Source organism: Tachyglossus aculeatus, chromosome 4 (genome assembly GCF_015852505.1).
Source record: "Tachyglossus aculeatus isolate mTacAcu1 chromosome 4, mTacAcu1.pri, whole genome shotgun sequence".
Taxonomy (NCBI): domain Eukaryota; kingdom Metazoa; phylum Chordata; class Mammalia; order Monotremata; family Tachyglossidae; genus Tachyglossus; species Tachyglossus aculeatus.
Genome location: NC_052069.1, coordinates 18,293,622 through 18,313,849, shown reverse-complemented (window position 1 = coordinate 18,313,849; position 20,228 = coordinate 18,293,622). Strand labels below are relative to the sequence as shown.

At 44.9% G+C, this 20,228-nt stretch overlaps 1 protein-coding gene across 2 annotated transcripts in view; it reads right to left on the bottom strand.

Moving 5' to 3' along the window:
• Positions 1-20,228, bottom strand: part of CC2D2A (coiled-coil and C2 domain containing 2A) — a 185,507-nt gene that overhangs the window by 141,561 nt on the left and 23,718 nt on the right. For both annotated transcript variants that reach the window (XM_038745219.1, XM_038745218.1), the window contains 2 exons: positions 5,444-5,532; positions 5,007-5,108 (listed from right to left, as the gene is read on the bottom strand). In XM_038745219.1, coding sequence (XP_038601147.1) covers positions 5,007-5,108; positions 5,444-5,532 — 191 coding nt within the window. The remainder of the gene's footprint in view (positions 1-5,006; positions 5,109-5,443; positions 5,533-20,228) is intronic.

Below are 20,228 nucleotides of genomic sequence, written 5' to 3'. Positions count from 1 at the left end.
AAGTGACTTGTATCCTCCCCAGCACTTAGAACAGTGCTTTGCACATAGTAAGCGCTTAACAAATGCCATCATCATTATTATTAAGCGGCTGAGCAGGGATCAGGGACTCCCAGCCCCGGGCTCTATCCGCTTCGACACGCGACTTGCCCAAGGTCAGAGGGCAGACGAGTGGCGGAGTCGGGATTAGAACCCAGGTCTTCCGACTCCTGGGGCCATGCTTTTTCCACTAGTCCATGCTGCCTCCCAAGAAACTTCCTGCTGCACCCGTGCAGGGTTTGGGAATGTGGGACTGCTCCTCTGTGAGTCTTCCTGAAGGCGAGGTTTTGCAAGAAGGCAAAACTCCACATTCGCCCTCAGCTGCTCTGAGCGTCTGCAACAAGAAACACTCATCATCATCATCAGTCGTATTTATTGAGCGCTTACTATGCGCAGAGCACTGCACTAAGCGCTTGGGAAGTACAAATTGGCAACATATAGAGACGGTCCCTACCCAACATTGGGCTCACAGTCTAAAAGTCTAACACTCGTTTCCCTTAAGCCCCACCCCGCAGAGCCAAGGTTGGCATTTCATTTTTAGTGCCTCTGTTAAGCCTTCCCTTCAAATAAGAATGCTTTAAACCTTAGAGAAGAACAACGATCCAATCTGTTTTTCATTTAAATGTCACTCAGTGGGCCTTCTCAACGAAAGGCCCGATTCCACAGCACTTCAGATACAAGGCTGCCTTTCACTGACTTCTTGGAATTCATCTCGCGGCGTATTAAAAACAAAATGGAGATTACAAATTCAGAGCAATTTGGAACCCTCAAAATGAGGTTTCATTATATTACGTGACAAATGAAAAGTCTGCATCCTAAGGCATCCTAACTTAGCGTTCATTATAATCTGAGTAACGGTGTTTCAAAACGCTACCTGTCTGATTCCCGATTTTGTGTTTACCTGTGCAATTTTAATGTAAGGCTAATGTCCTATTGGACAACAATCTGTACTGACTTAATTGGTGCTAATAAATGAATTCATCAGTGCAATATAAAGTTCAGTATTCACTGACTTTTGGAATATTCACAGCTGCCTTTCCCTAACTTTTTTTTTTTTAATTACAAAAGGAAACAGGCTCTAGCATAACAGTAAACATGAATAATGTAATGATAATAATAATAATAAAATGGCATTTTTTAAGTGCTTACTATGGGCAAAGCACTGTTCTAAGCGCTGGGGAAGTTACAGGGTGATCAGGTTGTCCAACGGGGGGCTTACAGTCTTAATCCTCTATTTACTCTGTTTATTTATTTATTTTACTTGTACATATCTATTCTGTTTATTTTATTTTGTTAATATCATCATCATCATCAATCATATTTATTGAGCGCCTACTATGTGCAGAGCACTGTACTAAGCGCTTAATATATTTTGTTTTTTTCTCTGTCTCCCTCTTCTAGACTGTGAGCCCACTGTTGGGTAGGGGCCGTCTCTATATGTTGCCAACTTGTACTTCCCAAGCGCTTAGTACAGTGCTCTACACACAGTAAGCGCTCAATACATACGATTGATTGATTGATTAATCCCCATTGTACAGGTAACTGAGGCCCAGAGAAGTTAAGTGACTTGCCCAAAGTCATACAGCTGACAATTGGCAGAGTCAGGATTTGAACCCATGACCTCTGACTCCAAAGCCTGGGCTCTTTCCACTGAGCCACACTTCTTAGTGCCATTATAATAAATAGCATTTATTAGCACTTATTAAGCACTTACTATGTGCAAAGCACTGTTCTAAGCGCTGGGGGGGCTACAAGGTGATCAGGTTGTCCCACGTGGGGCTCACAGTCTTAATCCCCATTTTACAGATGAGGTCACTGAGGCTCAGAGAAGTGAAGTGACTCGCCCAGGGTCACAGAGCAGACATGTGGTGGAGCCGGGATTCGAACCCATGACCTCTGACTCCAAAGCCCGGGCTCTTTCCACTGAGCCACGCTGCTTCTCATAGCCACGCTGCTTCTCATCAGCACAAGGTTGCTTGCCTTTCTGTGCAACTAGTATCTATGCAAGCTGGTACCTCAGCTTGTATCTTCTAAACGATGAAATCAGTCCATAAAACTGGACAGTGATTTAGGGAGCCTCCTAAATGGACACATTTAGCACACTTCCCCCCTCTTCAAAGCCCTACTGAAAGCTCACCTCCTCCAGGAGGCCTTCCCAGACCGAACCTCTTTTCCTCTGCTCCTCCTCCCCTCCCCGCACCCCTACTCCCTTCCCTCTGCTCTACCCCCCTCCCTGCGCCACAGCATTAGTATATATATGTACACATTTATTATTCTATTTAATTTATTTATTTTACTTGTACCTATCTATTCTATTTATTTTATTTTGTTAGTATGTTTGGTTTTGTTCTCTGTCTCCCCCTTCTAGACTGTGAGCCCACTGTTGGGGAGGTACTGTCTCTATATGTTGCCAGCTTGGACTTCCCAAGCACTTAGTACAGTGCTCTGCACATAGTAAGCGCTCAATAAATACGGTTGATGATGATGATGACTGTCTCTATATGTTGCCAGCTTGTACTTCCCAAGCGCTTAGTACAGTGCTCTGCACATAGTAAGCGCTCAATAAATATGGTTGATGATGATGATGATGACTGTCTCTATATGTTGCCAGCTTGTACTTCCCAAGCGCTTAGTACAGTGCTCTGCACACAGTAAGCGCTCAATAATTACGATTGATTGATTGACTGATTATATTGATGCTATTGATGCCTGTCCACTTGTTTTGTTGTCTGTCTCCCCCCTTCTAGACTGTGAGCCCGTTGGGTAGGGATTGTGTCTATTTATTGCCAAATTGTACTTTCCAAGTGCTTAGTACAGTGCTCTGCACATAGTCAGTGTGCAATAAATATGATTGAATGAATGAGTGAGTGAGTGAGTGAATGAATGAATGAATGAATTAATTAATTAATTAAAAGGATCTTGGGTAGACTTGCAGGTTGTCCACTTGTTTTGTAGTCTGTCTCCCCCCTTCTAGACTGTGAGCCCGTTGGGTAGGGATTGTGTCTATTTATTGCCAAATTGTACTTTCCAAGTGCTTAGTACAGTGCTCTGCACATAGTAAGTGTGCAATAAATATGATTGAATGAATGAGTGAGTGAGTGAGTGAATGAATTAATGAATGAATTAATTAAAAGGATCTTGGGTAGACTTGCAGGTTGTCCACTTGTTTTGTAGTCTGTCTTCCCCCTTCTAGACTGTGAGCCCGTTGGGTAGGGATTGTGTCTATTTATTGCCAAATTGTACTTTCCAAGTGCTTAGTACAGTGCTCTGCACATAGTAAGTGTGCAATAAATATGATTGAATGAATGAGTGAGTGAGTGAGTGAATGAATTAATGAATGAATTAATTAATTAATTAAAAGGATCTTGGGTAGACTTGCAGGTTGTCCACTTGTTTTGTAGTCTGTCTCCCCCCCTTCTAGACTGTGAGCCCGTTGGGTAGGGATTGTGTCTATTTATTGCCAAATTGTACTTTCCAAGTGCTTAGTACAGTGCTCTGCACATAGTAAGTGTGCAATAAATGATTGAATGAATGAGTGAGTGAGTGAGTGAATGAATGAATGAATGAATGAATTAATTAAAAGGATCTTGGGTAGACTTGCAGGTTGTTTTAGGGGGATGGTCTGGAAAATAACTAAATGCAAACCAGCCGTTATCAGACTGGAAAGATCCTTTCAGAAATCAATCGAAGTATAAACACCTGCAGTGATTTTTCCAGGAGTTGTGATTCTGTCATGATGGTAGGTGGGATCCAGGATGGGAGAGCCATCTTGCTCCTCCCTTGCTTCTCACTTCTGTCCCTTTTGCTTTATTCAGAACTGTAAAGTCACGATGTAAATTGCCCAGAAAGCCGACTGGGGAAACTTTACTTCTCCAGCACTTATTTCTGAAGCACTTCCACATTAATGGGCTTGTTTTTGACCTCCCCACTAAGTAGGGAAAGGCAGGTATCCCCATTTTGCAGATGAGAAAACCCAAGCCCAGACTCGCCCAAAGTCACACAGCAGGCAAGTGGCAGAGCTGATAAGGACTGGAAATGGATCACAGGGCCTCCAACCCCCACACCCAAACTCTTTTTACCAGACCGTTCTGTCACCGATCAATCGATCATATTTATCGAGTGCTTACTGTGCGCAGAGCATTAGGCTAAGGGCTTGGGAGAGTACAACGCAGCAATATAACAGTCACATTCCCTGCCCACAATGAGTATCTAGACTTATTTCAAAATTAGTTTTCAAAATGTCATTCTAAAACTAAACCCTATAGACCTACCACCAGAATGATTGCAGATGGAGATGTGTCCGTGGTGTCACTGTGGGTCGGAGAAGAGTCGACAGCATAAGACGACACTAGTCTCATCTATCTTATTATTAGGTCAATCCTGGTTAGGATTAGTATAAATCCCATTATAAAAACACAATTACCGACTCTTTATTATTTACGTAGTGGTGCCCTGGAAACTTTTGGTGAAAATCTGATATTCTGTACATACATTTAAATTATACATTATAAAGATTTATATTAATGTCTGTCTCCCCCACTAGACTGCAAGTTTGTTGTGGACAGGGAACATGTCTTCCAACTCTGTTGCATTGCACTCTCCCGTACGCTCACTACATCATCATCATCATCAATCGTATTTATTGAGCGCTTACTATGTGCAGAGCACTGTACTAAGCGCTTGGGAAGTACAAATTGGTAACATATAGAGACAGTCCCTACCCAACAGTGGGCTCACAGTCTAAAAGGGGGAGGCAGGGAACAAAACCAAACATACTAACAAAATAAAATAAATAGAAAAGAAATGTACAAATAAAATAAATAGAGTAACAAATATGTACAAACATATATACATATACTACAGCGCTCTGCATGTAGTAAGCGCTCCAATAAATTCCTTTGACTGAATCTGTTTCACTCTCCTTTATTAATGTCAGAAGTCAGGATTTGAAGATAAGATGAATTTCTTACCTCTTCATCAAACCCAGTGACTAATTCCTTCTCCTTAAGATTGGCTAAGCGCCTGGGTCGTGGGCCAGGGATTTCTTGCAACAAAGCGCTCTCTGCTTTAAACTAAGAAGACCAAAAGAAAATACCAGATGTGTCAGTTAGATGGTAATAAACTTCACTCAAGGTCTCAGTGCCCGGCAATCAGGAAAAATAGTCAGGTTTTCAAGCGACTGTAATTCTGTCTGATACAAATGAGAATCAAATTAATTGTTTAGAGAATTACATAAAATTCTGCTTGTGGATAATCACCATCCTTGCCAATGTAAAATGCCACATTAACATCTGAAACACAAAGATAAAGCTAATATATTCAAATGTATGCAGCATTAAGCAAACAAAACAAGTTGGGATTTGTGGAACTGCAATCAACACCGAACAAAATACTAATGTATTCTCACCCTGGCAGCTTTTAATTTCTCCCTCATTCGTTCCCTCATGGAAAATTCAGAAAAGCTCGTTCTTGAAGTAGATGGAATCGGAGGCAAGTCTAAAACAGGAAGGTGAAGATAAGTTTAAAATGACAGCGCTTTGTGAGGGGGTAACAATATTTTTCTTAAAAAGGAGTCAAAATAGAATATTAGGCATTAATAATGGACTTCTCCAGATTTAATCATAACCCCCACCCAAATCTCCAAGCTTGTGACAAGCCAAATAAGTCTGGCTTCTATGCTTAAAAACCTAAGAAAGTAGCACCGCCTTCAGTCCAACTGGACCTGTCTTCCTAACCTAAAGTTCAATAAACCAATAACTCAAGCTCCACGGGTATTTTTCTAGTTCACTATTATTATTAAGGAATCCTATGACCTACTCGGTGCTTTAGTGTATCAAATGATTTAATACTATTATACTGTATGTAAACAATACATGGTGAAAATGCTGCGATCCATTTTTACTCTTAGTTATGTCATAAAAAGGTAAAATGATGGCTACCTTTAAATACACACACATACACACATAATAATAATAATAATAATAATGATGACAGCAAATTGTCAGCTGTGTGACTTTGGGCAAGTCATTTAACTTCTCTGTGCCTCAGTTACCTCTTTTATAAAATGGGGATTAAGAATGTGAGCCCCCCCGTGGCATAATCTGATCAACTTGTAACCTCCCCAGTGCTTAGAATAGCTTAATAAATGCCATCATCATCATCATCATCATTTTGTTAAGCACTTGCTATGTGCCAGGCACTGTACTAAGCGGTGGAGTGGATACAAGCAAATCAAGTTGGACACAGTCCCTGTCCCACGTGAGGCTCACAGGCTCAATCCCCATTTTCCAGATGAGGTAACTGAGGCACAGAGACGTGAAGTTGTTGCCAATTTGTACTTCCCAAGCGCTTAGTACAGTGCTCTGCACATAGTAAGCGCTCAATAAATACGACTGATGGTGAAGTGACTTGCGCAAGGTCACACAGCAAAGAAGTGGTGGAACCAGGATTAGAACCCATGACCTTCTGACTCTTAAGCCCATGCTCCATCCACTACACCACCTCTCATTATAATAAACCACAGACCTCTCAAGCCACTTTTTTAATTCTGAAAGTTTTTAATAGCCAAAGAGAAGGCTAGGATTCAAGCCAACAAAAAATCGCCTTAATTAGTCAATGGTACTTATTGAGCACTTACCATGTGCAGAGCGCTGTACTAAGTGCTTGGGATAGTACAGTACAAAAGAATTAGTGGACACGTTCCCTACCCATAACGAGCCTAATAGGAAAAACAAATATCATAACAGAGAAAACTCATCCACAGCCCCTATCATCACATTTACTGAATGTCTGTTGTGTACAGAGCATTCCGCTATAGTTTAGGAAGATGGAGACGTTCGCTGTCCTCAAGGAGTTTATAATCTAGAGGATAACTACCAGCAAAATATGAGCATGAACAAAAAATAAAATAAAATAAAAGTGTTCCCCATTAAAGAAGCCAACTTAAAATAAAAGTTATGGGGTATCTTAGTGAAATTACTAATTTTCAATTGTTTGGCTGTTTTGTCTGCATGCCACTCTATGAATTCTTTAAAAAATCCAATGAGCCTGAATGGACATTTTCAGAAATACCTTACTGCTGCATGATTGGCTTTATGCATGCTTAAAAATGCCCAGTTGAGATACGGATCTCATTTTTAAAGTAAACTATAAGCTCCCTCTGGACTGTATGCTTATTGTGGACAGGGAATTAATCTACCAACACACGCTTAACAACCAAACATCAATCAATCAATCAATCAATCGTATTTATTGAGCACTTACTATGTGCAGAGCACTGTACTAAGCGCTTGGGAAGTACAAACTGGCAACACATAGAGACAGTCCCTACCCAACAGTGGGCTCACAGTCTAAAAGGGGGAGACAGAGAACAGAACCAAACATACCAACAAAATAAAATAAATAGGATAGAAATGTACAAGTAAAATAAATAAATAAATAGAGTAATAAATAGTACAACCATATATACAAGCCCAGAGAAGTGAAGTGACTTCCCCAAGATCACCCAGCAGACAAGTGGTGGCTTTACGGAGCATCCTCCCCTCTGATGTCTCTAAATCATAATGAACTGATTATCAGGCCTAAATTCTGGAGGTGTCAACCCCAGCGTATCCCAGCTTATGACCTTGCAGGCAATGGAGAATCAAGCGCTTAGTACGGTGCTCTGCACACAGTAAGCGCCCAATAAATACGACCGAATGAATGAGATGCCACAAGGTAGTCCCAGCTCTTGCATCTTTGAGATCCTGAGCCATCTCCTTGGCATTCCATAGTTTGAGGAAGCATTTACCGGTTTTGGCAGGTATGTTTTCAGGTCCAGACACTTGGCCACTTTTCCTAGCCTTGACTGTTGGGGTGATTTCCTCCATATATGGGAAAAATGCCATGTCTTTTTTTTTTTAATGGCATTTGTTAAGCGGTTAACTACGTGTCAAGCGCTGTTCTAAGCACTGGGGCAGATACACATTAATCAGGTCAGACTCAGTCCCTGTTTCACATGAGCCTCACAGTCTGAGGTCTATTTAGTGTTTTATTACCGAAGCACCTCAAATTAGTAACTTCATTTTGGCCCTCACAGCACCCCAGGAAAGTGACATAGGCTCAGGAATTATTATCTCCATTATACAGACTGACAATTTGACTGTAAACTCCTAAAGGGCAGGGATATCCACCAACTCCTAGAACGAGTCGTCTGCACCCGCTGCCTTGAATTCCTCAAAGCCAACTCTCTCCTCGACCCCCTCCAATCTGGCTTCCGTCCCCTACACTCCACCGAAACTGCCCTCTCAAAGGTCACCAATGACCTCCTTCTTGCCAAATCCAACAGCTCCTACTTTATCCTAATCCTCCTCGACCTCTCAGCTGCCTTCGACACTGTGGACCACCCCCTTCTCCTCAACATGCTATCCAATCTTGGCTTCATAGACTCCATCCTCTCCTGGTTCTCCTCTTATCTCTCTGGCCATTCATTCTCAGTCTCCTTTGGGGGCTCCTCCTCCCCTTCCCATCCCCTTACTGTACGGGTTCCTCAAAGGTCAGTTCTTGGTCCCCTTCTGTTCTCTATCTACACTCACTCCCTACTCTCCACTTCCATTCCATCTAAACCACTACCTTGTTGGTTCAATCTCTCATCCCATCCCGACTGGATTACTGCATCAGCCTCCTCTCTGATCTCCCACCCTCCTGTCTCTCCCCGCTTCAGTCTACACCTCACTCTGCTGCCCGGATTATCTTTGTGCAGAAACGCTCTGGGCATGCTACTCCCCTCCTCAAAAATCTCCAGTGGCTGCCTGTCAACCTACGAATCATGCAAAAACTCCTCACCCTGGGCTTCAAGGCTGTCCATCCCCTCGCCCCCTCCTACCTCACCTCCCTTCTCTCCTTCTCCAGCCCAGCCCGCACCCTCCGCTCCTCCGCCGCTAATCTCCGCACCGTACCTCGTTCTGGCCTGTCCCACCGTCGACCCCCGGCCCACGTCCTCCCCCGGGCCTGGAATGCCCTCCCTCTGCCCATCCGCCAAGCTAGCTCTCTTCCTCCCTTCAAGGCCCTACTGAGAGCTCACCTCCTCCAGGAGGCCTTCCCAGACTGAGCCCCCTCCTTCCTCTCCTCTTCCCCATCCCCCCCCAGCCCTAGCTCCTTCCCCTCCCCACAGCACTTGCATATACATCTGTACAGATTCATTACTTTATTTATTTTATTTATACATATTTACAATTCTATTTATTTTGTTAATGATGTGCATATAGCTTTAATTCTATTTGTTCTGACGATTTTGACACCTGTTTACATGTTTTGTTTTGTGTCTGTCTCTCCCTTCTAGACTGTGAGCCCGCTGTTGGGTAGGGACTGTCTCTATATGTTGCCGAATTGTACTTCCTAAGCGCTTAGTACAGTGCTCTGTACGCAGTAAGTGCTCAATAAATGCGATTGAATGAATGAATGAATGAATGAACTCTACTCAACTGCACTCCCCAAGCACTTAGTAGGGTAGAGGCCCACTGTGAGCCCGTTGTTGGGTAGGGACCGTCTCTATATGTTGCCAACTTGTACTTGCCAAGTGCTCAGTACAGTGCTCTGCACACAGTAAGCCCTCAATAAATACGATTGAATGAATGAATGAATGCCCAGAGTAAATGTTCAAGAAATACTATTGACTGACTGATGTTGGAGAGTTGAAGGGCCTCGTCTTCAATTGTTTTGCCTTTGTTTTGGGAACACAGAGCAAATGTTTCTTTAAACGGATGAAGAAGGAGCAAATATTCTATTTATTGTCAGTTACACCACTACATGACTAGTCAAATGTGTGATCCAAATAGAGTTCTCGTTTTCCATCCCTGGGGGAAAAAAATGATTTGCCAAGACCTGAGTAAGGAGGTGATTTCACATTTATAACATAAGGAGATACATTCAGGAGGTTCTTTTACCGGGCCAAGAAGTCGTGGAAGGGGTTCAGAACGTAACACTTCCAAGTTAACTACACTTAATAACTTGTGCATTGAATAAAGAATGCCATTCAGGACCGTGAATAATCTGTGGATGATGACATTTCCAATAGAGCGAGGAAAAACTGACAATGTTAAAATTCAGCATCATTTAGATCCCAAGGAAATTACACGGCTTAGGGAGCTAATCAAAGTCTGGAAATTCGGATCTTTCTGGACACCCACTGCTTTGTAACACATGGGGTAAATAACTACCCCTGAGGAAAATCTCAGGTTTTAGAGTTCCTTTACTCCAAATATTCCCTTTCTATGGAAAGAAGTCCCTGTGGCCGTTTCCATGGTTTCTTTCCCGTGGCTAACAACTGTTCACAGAGAGAGCTGAAGAAGGTACTCCCGTGGCCTCATGAAATGTTTCCAGGATGAGGAGACACTTGGCCTTTCATCATTCTTACCAATGGCATTTATTGAGTGCTTATGATGTACAGAACACTGTACTAAGCGCTTGATAGAGTACAACAGAGTTGGCAGACACATTACCTGCCAAAAGGTCTTCCAGACTTTCTGAAAGATGTACTTTTCTGAAAGATGACATTCTCTGAGAGTTAGTCCCATGCCAGGCCATTGATGGGGCTCATTTCTGAGGACCAGAGTTTCGTGGAGTTTTTTTGCTTTCCCAAGATGGGGGGGTCTCAGGAAATTATCTCCGGCTAACCGTTTTGCCTATGCAATTCTCCATCCACCCAAGAAGTAGGAATCTTTGCAACCTACCCAAAATTGACAGTTTCAGGCTACAACCAGAGGCTTGACTGAGGTCTACAGGAGATGATTCTCTCCCTTTTCCTCCTCTCGATAAAGACCGTACAACCGACTCTTCGGAAAGGCAATTAGAAACATATTTGTCTGAAAAGTTGTAGGAGATTGCAACGTGCATATGGAGGATGTGTCCCTACACAAAGAGGATGTTCAATAAATGCTGCTAGATGAGGAGGAATAACTTTTAACTGTTCATGGAAATGTTCTAGAGCCCTGTCGTATGTATTGGACACATCATAAACTTGCATCTCCCTCCTTTGACCCAGTGCTCCATTTAGTTACCATCCCATTTCCCTCCTACCCATTTCTCTCCAAACTCGAGTGAGTTGTCTACACCACTGCCTCCACTTACTCTCCTCCAATTCTCTCCTTGATCCCCTCTGATATGGCTTCTGTCCCCTTCACTCAACAGAAATGATACTAAGGGTCAAACCCAACTACTCCATTCTAATTCTCCTCTACCTTTCAGTTGCCCTCAACACTGTGGACCGTCCCTTTCTCCTGGATATACGACCTTATCTTGGCTTCACATCATCATCAATTGTATTTATTGAGCGCTTACTGTGTGCAGAGCACTGCACTAAGCGCTTAACAGACACTGTCACCTCCTGGTTTTCCTTCTATCTCTCCAGCAGCTCATTCTCAGACTTTTTTCCATGCTCCTCCTCTGCTTTCCACCCTCTAACTGCAGGAGTCTCTCACGGTTTAGTTCTCCATCTACACCAATTCTCTTGGAGAACTCATTTGCTCCTCGAGCTTCAACTCGAGAAGCAGCGTGGCTCAGTGGAAAGAGCCCGGGCTTTGGAGTCAGAGGTCACGGGTTCAAATCCCGGCTCTGCCAATTGTCAGTTGTGGGACTTTGGGCGACTCACTTAACTTCTCTGTGCCTTCAGTTACTTCATCTGTAATAATAATAATAATAATAATAATGGCATTTGTTAAGCACTTACTATGTGCAAAGCACTGTTCTAAGCACTGGAAAATGGGGATTAAGACTGTGAGCCCCCTGATCGCCTTGTAACCTCCCCAGCGCTTAGAACAGTGCTTTGCATATAGTAAGCGCTTAATAAATGCCATTAAAAAAAAACCCTACCATCTCTACGTGGATGATTCCCAAATCTACTTCTCCAGCCCTGACCTCTCTCCTTCTTTGCATTCTTGCATTTCACCCTGCTTTCAGGACATCTCTACTTGGAGATTCTGGAGGAGTGGGGAGGTATGGACTGAACATTTTTTTAAGAAAAATGATCTGGGTGTCAGACTGCAGTAGGGACTGGATTGGGGAGAGAGAGGAGGCAGGGAGATCAGCGAGGAGGCTAATGCAACGATCAAGGAGGGACGTGATAAGGGCTTTGAGTAGCATCGCAGCTCACCGGTAGCAGAGGGATGGTAGCAGAGATGTGATTTGCTCCTAACCCGATTCAAGTTCTTCAAGCTCTTGAAGAACTGACTCTGAGAACCAATCACAAAGACAAGGGTGCACTGAAGCACAATGACCCAAGACAGGATGGATGAAAGCCTGGACGCACTCCGGGCATGTCATCCCCCTCATCAAAAATCTTCAGTGGTTGCCTAGCAACCCTAAAATCAAGCAAAAACTCCTCACTCTCAGCCTCAAAGCTGTCCATCATCTTGCCCCCTCCTACCTCACCTCCTTTCTCTCCTTCCCCAGCCCAGCCCACACCCTCCGCTCCTCTGCTGCTAACCTCCTCACTGGGCCTCGTTCTCGCCTGTCCCGCCATCGACCCCTGGCCCACGACCTACCCCTGGCCTAGAATGCCCTCCCTCCTCACATCTGCCAAACTAGCTCAATTCCTCCCTTCAAACCCCTACTGAGCAGTCACCTCCTCCAGGAGGCCTTCCCAGACTGAGCCCCCTTTTCCTCCGCTCCTCCTCCTCCCCCCATCGCCCCGACTCCCTCCCTCTGCTTTACCCCTCTCCGCTCCACAGCACTTGCGCTTATATGTCCATATTTATTTTATTATTCTATTTATTTTATTAATGATGTGTACATATTTATAATCCTAATTATTTATATTGCTTGTTATTGATGCCGCTGTTGGGTAGGGACCGTCTCTATATGTTGCCAATTTGTACTTCCCAAGCACTTGGTACAGCGCTCTGCACACAGTAAGCGCTCAATAAATATGATTGAATGAATGAATGAATATGGATATATGTTTGTATGTATTTATTATTCTATTTATTTATTTTACTTGTACATATTGATTCTATTTATTTTATTTTGTTAATTTGTTTTTTTGTCTGTCTCCCCCTTCTAGACTGTGAGCCCACTGTTGGGTAGGGACCATCTCTGTATGTTGCCAACTTGGACTTCCCAAGTGCTTAGTACAGTGCTTTGCACTCAGTAAGTGCTCAATAAATACAATTGAATGAATGAATGAACATATGTATGTATTTATTACTCTATTTTACTTGTACATATTTATTCTATTTATTTTATTTTCTTAATTTGTTTTGTTGTCTGTCTCCCCCTTCTAGACTGTGAGCCCCCTGTTGGGTAGGGACCGTCTCTATATGTTGCCAACTGGTACTTCCCAAGCGCTTAGTACAGTGCTCTGCACGCAGTAAGCGCTCAATAAATACGTCTGAATGAATGAATGCCTCTCTACTTGTTTTGTTTCATTGTCTGTCTCCCCCTTCTAGACTGTGAGCCCGTTGTTGGGTAGGGATTGTCTCTGCCTGTTGCCACATTGTACTTTCCAAGCGCTTAGTACAGTGCTCTGCACACAGTCAGCACTCAATAAATACGACTGAATGAATGAAATGACTCAGCCATTAAAAAACTTCTTACAAATGAGCAAGGCATTATCAAAACCTTGCAGTCCCTCACGACCAGGAAGATAGTCTTTTAGTAGCCTGGGTCATAGCATGTACATTACACGCTATAGAGAAGCAGCGTGGCTCAGTGGAGAAGAGCCCGGGCTTTGGAGTCAGAGGTCCTGGGTTCAAACCCCGGCTGCACCAACTGTCAGCTGTGTGACTTTGGGCAGGTCACTTCACTTCTCTGGGCCTCAGTTACCTCATCTGCAAAATGGGTATTGAGACTGTGGGCCCCACGTGGGACAACCTGATCGCCTTGTAACCTCTCCAGCGCTTAGAACAGTGCTTTGCACATAGTAAGCGCTTAATAAATGCCATCATTATTATTATTAAAAATCAATCAAGATAAGGACTGGTCTGCCAAGACTGAAGAGAAACAAGACAAAAGGATAGAGACCACTATTAAACCAAATATTTCAATACATCCATGAGCAAGTTATGTGGCCCTGTGCATACCACCTTAACACTATGGGTAGGTGCAATGGCTCCGATTTTATTATAATAAAGAAAATAACAAGGGAACAAACAAAACATGTAGACAGGTGTCAAACCATCAAAATAAACTCCCTCTACATCCCAGCCCACACCCTCCGCTCCTCTGCCGCTAATCTCCTCACCGTGCCTCGTTCTCGCCTGTCCCGCCATCAACCCCCGGCCCACATCCTCCCCCTGGCCTGGAATTCCCTCCCTCGGCACATCCGCCAAACTAGCTCTCTTCCTCCCTTCAAATCCCTACTGAGAGCTCACCTCCTCCAGGAGGCCCTCCCAGACTGGGCCCCCTTTTTCCTCTCCTCCTCCCCATCACCCCCCCAACACTTGTATATATTTGTACAGCAGCAGAGTGGCTCAGTGGAAAGAGCCCGGGCTTTGTAGTCAGAGGTCGTGGGTTCAAATCCCGGCTCCGCCAATTGTCAGCTGTATGACCTTGGGCAAGTCACTTAACTTCTCTGTACCTCAGTTCCCTCATCTGTACAATGAGGATGAGGACTGTGAGCCTCACGTGGGACAACCTTTTTATTGTGTTAGTATGTTTGGTTTTGTTCTCTGTCACCCCCTTCTAGACTGTGAGCCCACTGTTGGGTAGGGACTGTCTCTATATGTTGCCATCTTGTACTTCCCAAGCGCTTAGTACAGTGCTCTGCACACAGTAAGCGCTCAATAAATATGATTGATTGATTGACAACCTGATCACCCTGTAACCTCCCCAGCACTTAGAACAGTGCTGGGCACATAGTAAGTGCTTAATAAATGCTATTATTATTATTACTACAGATTTATTACTCTATTTTACTAGTACATATTTACTACGCTTTATTTTGTTAATGATGTGCATATAGCTGTAATTCTATTTATTCTGCACTATCGATAAGTGCAATGGCTCCAATTTCATTATAACAAGGAAAATTTACATCTACCTCACCTCCTACCTCACCTCCCTTCTCTCCCTCTACAGCCCGGCCCGCACCCTCCATTCCTGTGGTTAACCACCTCACTGTGCCTCGTTCTCACCTGTCCCGCAGTCAACCCCCGGCCCCACTGTTGGGTAGGGACTGTCTCTTTCTGTTGCCAACTTGTACTTCCCAAGCGCTTAGTACAGTGCTCTGCACACAGTAAGCGCTCAATAAATACGATTGATGATGATCCTTCCCCTGGCCTGGAATGCTCTCCCTCCACACATCTGCCAAACTAACTCTCTTCCTCCCTTCAAACCTACATCTCCGCCCCTGCTCTCTCTCCCTCCCTTCAGGCTTGTATCTCCTCCTGCCTCCAGGACATCTCCATCTGGATGTCTGCCCGCCATCTAAAACTCAATATGTCCAAGACTAAACTCCCTGTCTTCCCTCCTAAACCCTGTCCTCTCCCTGACTTTCCCATCACTGTAGATAGCACTACCATCCTTCCTGTCTCACAAGCCCACAACCTAGGTGTCATCCTCGACTCGGCTCCCTCGTTCACCCCTCACATCCAATCCGTCACCAAAACCTGCCAGTCTCACCCCCACAACATCGCCAAGATCCGCCCTTTCCTCTCCATCCAGATCGCTACCTTGCTGGTTCAATCTCTCATCCTATCCCGACTGGATTACTGCATCAGCCTCCTCTCTGATCTCCCATCCTCCTGTCTCTCCCCGCTTCAGTCTATACTTCACTCTGCTGCCGGGATTATCTCTGTACAGAAATGCTCTGGGCATGTCACTCCCCTGCTCAAAAATCTTCAGGGGTTGCCTGTCAACCTACGAATCAAGCAAAAACTCCTCCTTCTTGGCTTCAAGGCTGTCCATCACCTCGCCCCCTCCTACCTCATCTCCCTTCTCTCCTTCTACAGCCCAGCCCGCAACCTCCGCTCCTCTGCTGCTAACCTCCTCACTGTGCCTCGTTCTCACCTGTCCCACCGTCGACCCCCGGCCCACATCATTCCCCTGGCCTGGAATGCCCTCCCTCCACACATCCGCCAAACTAGCTCTCTTCCTCCCTTCAAAGCTCTACTGAGAGAGCACCTTCTCCAGAAGACCTTCCCAAACTGAACCCCCTTTTCCCTCCCCTCCTCCCCATCCCTGCCTCTGCCCTACCTCCTTCCCCTCCCCACAGCACTTGTATATATTTGTACAGATTTATTACTCTATTTCCCTTCTACATAGTTACAACTCTATTCATTTTATTAATGAATAGAGCTATAATATATGCATATAGCTATAATTCTATTTATTCTGGCGGTTGTGACACCTGTCTACATGTTTTGTTTTGTTGTCTGTCTCCCCCTTCTAGACCGTGAGCCCACTGTTGGGTAGGGACCATCTCTACATGTTGCCGACTTGTACTTCCCAAATGCTTTGTACAGTGCTCTGCACACAGTAAGCGCTCAATAGATACGACTGAATGAATGAATGAAATTTTCAAATAATAATAATGGCATTTATTAAGTGCTTACTATGTGCAAAGCACCGTTCTAAGCGCTGGGGAGTTTACAAGGTGAGCAGGTTGTCCCACAGGGGGATCACAATCTTAATCCCCATTTTGCAGATGAGGGAACTGAGGCACGGAGAAGTGAAGTGACTTGCCCAAAGTCACCCAGCTGACAAGTGGCAGAGCCGGAATTTGAACCCACGACCTCTGACTCCAAAGCCCGGGCTCTTTCCACTGAGCCACGCCGCTTCTCTATCCCAGGCCTCAGTTTCTTGAGTGTGTTTGACCTTCACTTCTTGAGCTCGATTCCCATCCTTGCTCATGCGGGTCCTTGGAGTGTGAGCCCCGCGTGGTACATACAAAGACTGTGTCCGACATGATCAGCCTGTACCTACCCCAGTGCTTAGCAGGCACTTTACAAATAACACAGTCAATTATCACTGGGTCTCTGACAATCAATCAATCAATCAATCGTATTTATTGAGCGCTTACTGTGTGCAGAGCACTGACAAGGCCTGAGAGTGTCCAATCAGGTGCAAAAGTTCCTAATTGGCAGCTTTTGGTTTGGTGGCTCTTGTGTCTCTCCCCTACCTCGCAACCACCGAGTGCCCTAGTCCCAAAATCAAGTACTGGAATTTACGCGGCAGGATTTATAAAAATCACAAGACTTCAACCATCTCTTAAGCCCACTTCCTACTGCCAGCAATGAAAGACCTGGACTTCGCTACAGCTTTTGGGTAAATTCCCACCAGTCACAGCTACCATAAATTGCCAAACTCTCATTGCTCGTTCAAAGATCCTGCCATTGGTTTCTGGACCAGCTAGTTAAGATACAATTAACCAGGGTTGCGAGAATGGCCATGTAAGCTTAGACTATATCATCCCTGAGTATTAGCTTTTAGACTGTGAGCCCACTGTTGGGTAGGGGCTGTCTCTCTATGTTGCCAACTTGTACTTCCCAAGCGCTTAATACAGTGCTGTGCACACAGTAAGCGCTCAATAAATAAGATTGATTGATTGATTAGCTACGGGAAAAGTGTATGCAGCAAGCACAATCAATTAACCTATGATATTTATTGAACGCTTTCTTTGTGCAGAGGACTGAACTATGCATTTGAGATAGTACATTATTCCTGCCCTCGAGGAGAGGGGCGGCAGGGTATAACCTATATACATAAATGCTGTAGGGCTAGAGACGGGGTGAGTGATAAAACGCTAAAGAGGTTCAGACTTGATGTGCATAAGCAGTGTAGATGGGAGGGTGAATAGGGTGTGGAAAGGAGAGATTAGTCAGGGAAAGCTTCTTGACGGAGATCTGCCTTTATTAGTGCTTGGAAAATGAGAAGAGCGGTAGTCTGCCGGAGAGAAGAGCAGCCACATCAGAATGCGGTGACGTAAGGCGGCATCAAGTCAAACTAAACTGAGTGTCTTGGAGGTTTACGGAAAGACAGAAAGAAAATGCTGTCTACCCTTCATTATTGCAGCAGGCTCTTTAGGGACTTGTGTAGACATTACGCATGTCTCCTTGGGCTATTCCAACAGTGCCGATTCCATCTCAGACGCAACATCATTGGCGAGATATGATCACGCACAGTGAAGTGATGGAATGAAGTCAGTAGACGACTCGTTCTAGGAGTTTGGAAAGGCATGGTAGGAGGGAGACGGGGCGATAACTAGAAGGGGAGGTGGGGTCGAGAGAGGGGTTTTTTAGGATGGGGGAGACGTGGGCATGTTTGAAGGCAGAGGGGAAGGAAACTGTGGAGAGTCAGCGGTTGAAGATGGAAGTTAAGGAGGGGAGAAGGGAAGGGGCAAGAGATTTCATAAAATGAGAGGGAATGGGGTCTGAAGCATGGGTGGATGGAGTAGCACTTGAGAGGAGGGAGGAGAGCTCCTCTGAAGATACTGCTGGGAAGGATGGGAGAGTAGCATTCACCCCTCACATCCAATCCGTCACCAAAACCTGCCGGTCTCACCTCCGCAACATCGCCAAGATCCGCCCTTTCCTCTCCATCCAAACTGCTACCTTGCCGGTTCAATCTCTCATCCGATCCCGACTGGATTACTGCATCAGCCTCCTTTCTGATCTCCCATCCTCCTGTCTCTCCCCACTTCAGTCTAAACTTCACTCTGCTGCCCGGATCATCTTTGTGCAGAAATGCTCTGGGCATGTCACTCCCCTCCTCAAAAATCTCCAGTGGCTGCCTGTCAACCTACGAATCAGGCAAAAACTCCTCACTCTGGGCTTCAAGGCCGTCCATCACCTTGCCCCCTCCTACCTCACCTCCCTTCTCTCCTTCTCCAGCCCAGCCCGCACCCTCCGCTCCTCTGCTTGCTAACCTCCTCACTGTGCCTTGTTCTCGCCCGTCCCACCGTCGACCCCCAGCCCACATCCTCCCCCTGGCCTGGAATGCCCTCCCTCCATATATCCACCAAACTAGCTCTCCTCCTCCCTTCAAATCCCTACTGAGAGCTCACCTCCTCCAAGAGGCCTTCCCAGACTGAGCCCCTTTTTTTCTCTCCTCCTCCCCATCCCCCCGGCCCTACCTCCTTCCCCTCCCCACAGCACCTGTATATATGTCTGTACAGATCTATTACTCTATTTATTTTACTTTTACATATTTACTAGCCTATTTATTTTGTTAATGATGTGCATTTAGCTTCTATTCTATTTGTTCTGACGACTTGACACCTGTCCACATGTTTTGTTTTGTTGTCTGTCTCCCCCTTCCAGATTGTGAGCCTGTTGTTGGGTAGGGACCGTCTCTATATGTCGCCGACTTGGACTTCCCAAGCGCTTAGTACAGTGCTCTGCACACAGTAAGCGCTCAATAAATACGATTGAATGAATGAAGTAATGCTCACCTCGGCGTAGCTTCACTTGAATCTTTACCCTTAAAGTATCTGATATTCACCCCTCCCTCAGCCCCACAGCCCTGTGTGTGTATGTGTGTGTATATATATATATATATATATATATAAACTTATTTTAATGCCTGTCTCCCCCTCTAGACTGAAAGCTCCTTGTTGACAGGGATCATTTACTTAGGGAAGCAGCATGGCCTAGTGGCAAGAACACAGGCTTGGGAGCCAAAGGACGCGAGTTCCAATCCTGGTTCGGCCACGTGTCTGCTGTGTGACATTGGGCAAGTCACTTTACTTCTCTGTGCCTCAGTTACCTCATCTGATTACCTTGTATCTACCCTAATGCTTAGAACGGTGCTTGGCATATACTAAGCATTTAACAAATACCATAATTATTATTATTACTTATTTTAACGTCTGCCTTCCCCTCTAGACTGTGAGTTCCTTGTGGGCAGGGGACAAATCTTCTATTGTACTGTACTCTCCCAACCACTTAGTACAGTGGTCTGTACACAGCAAGCGCTCAAATAATACCACTGACTGATAGGATACCCAGTTAGCACCCAAAAGGAGGTGATTCATTCATTCATTCAATCGTATTTATTGAGCGCTTACTGTGTGCAGAGCACTGTACTAAGCGCTTAGGAAGTACAAGTCGGCAACATATAGAGACGGTCCCTACCCAACAACAGGCTCACAGTCTAGGTGATGCAAGGGCAGGAAAGAAATATTGCATCATCATCATCAATCGCATTTATTGAGCGCTTACTATGTGCAGAGCACTGTACTAAGCGCTTGGGAAGTACAAATTGGCAACATATAGAGACAG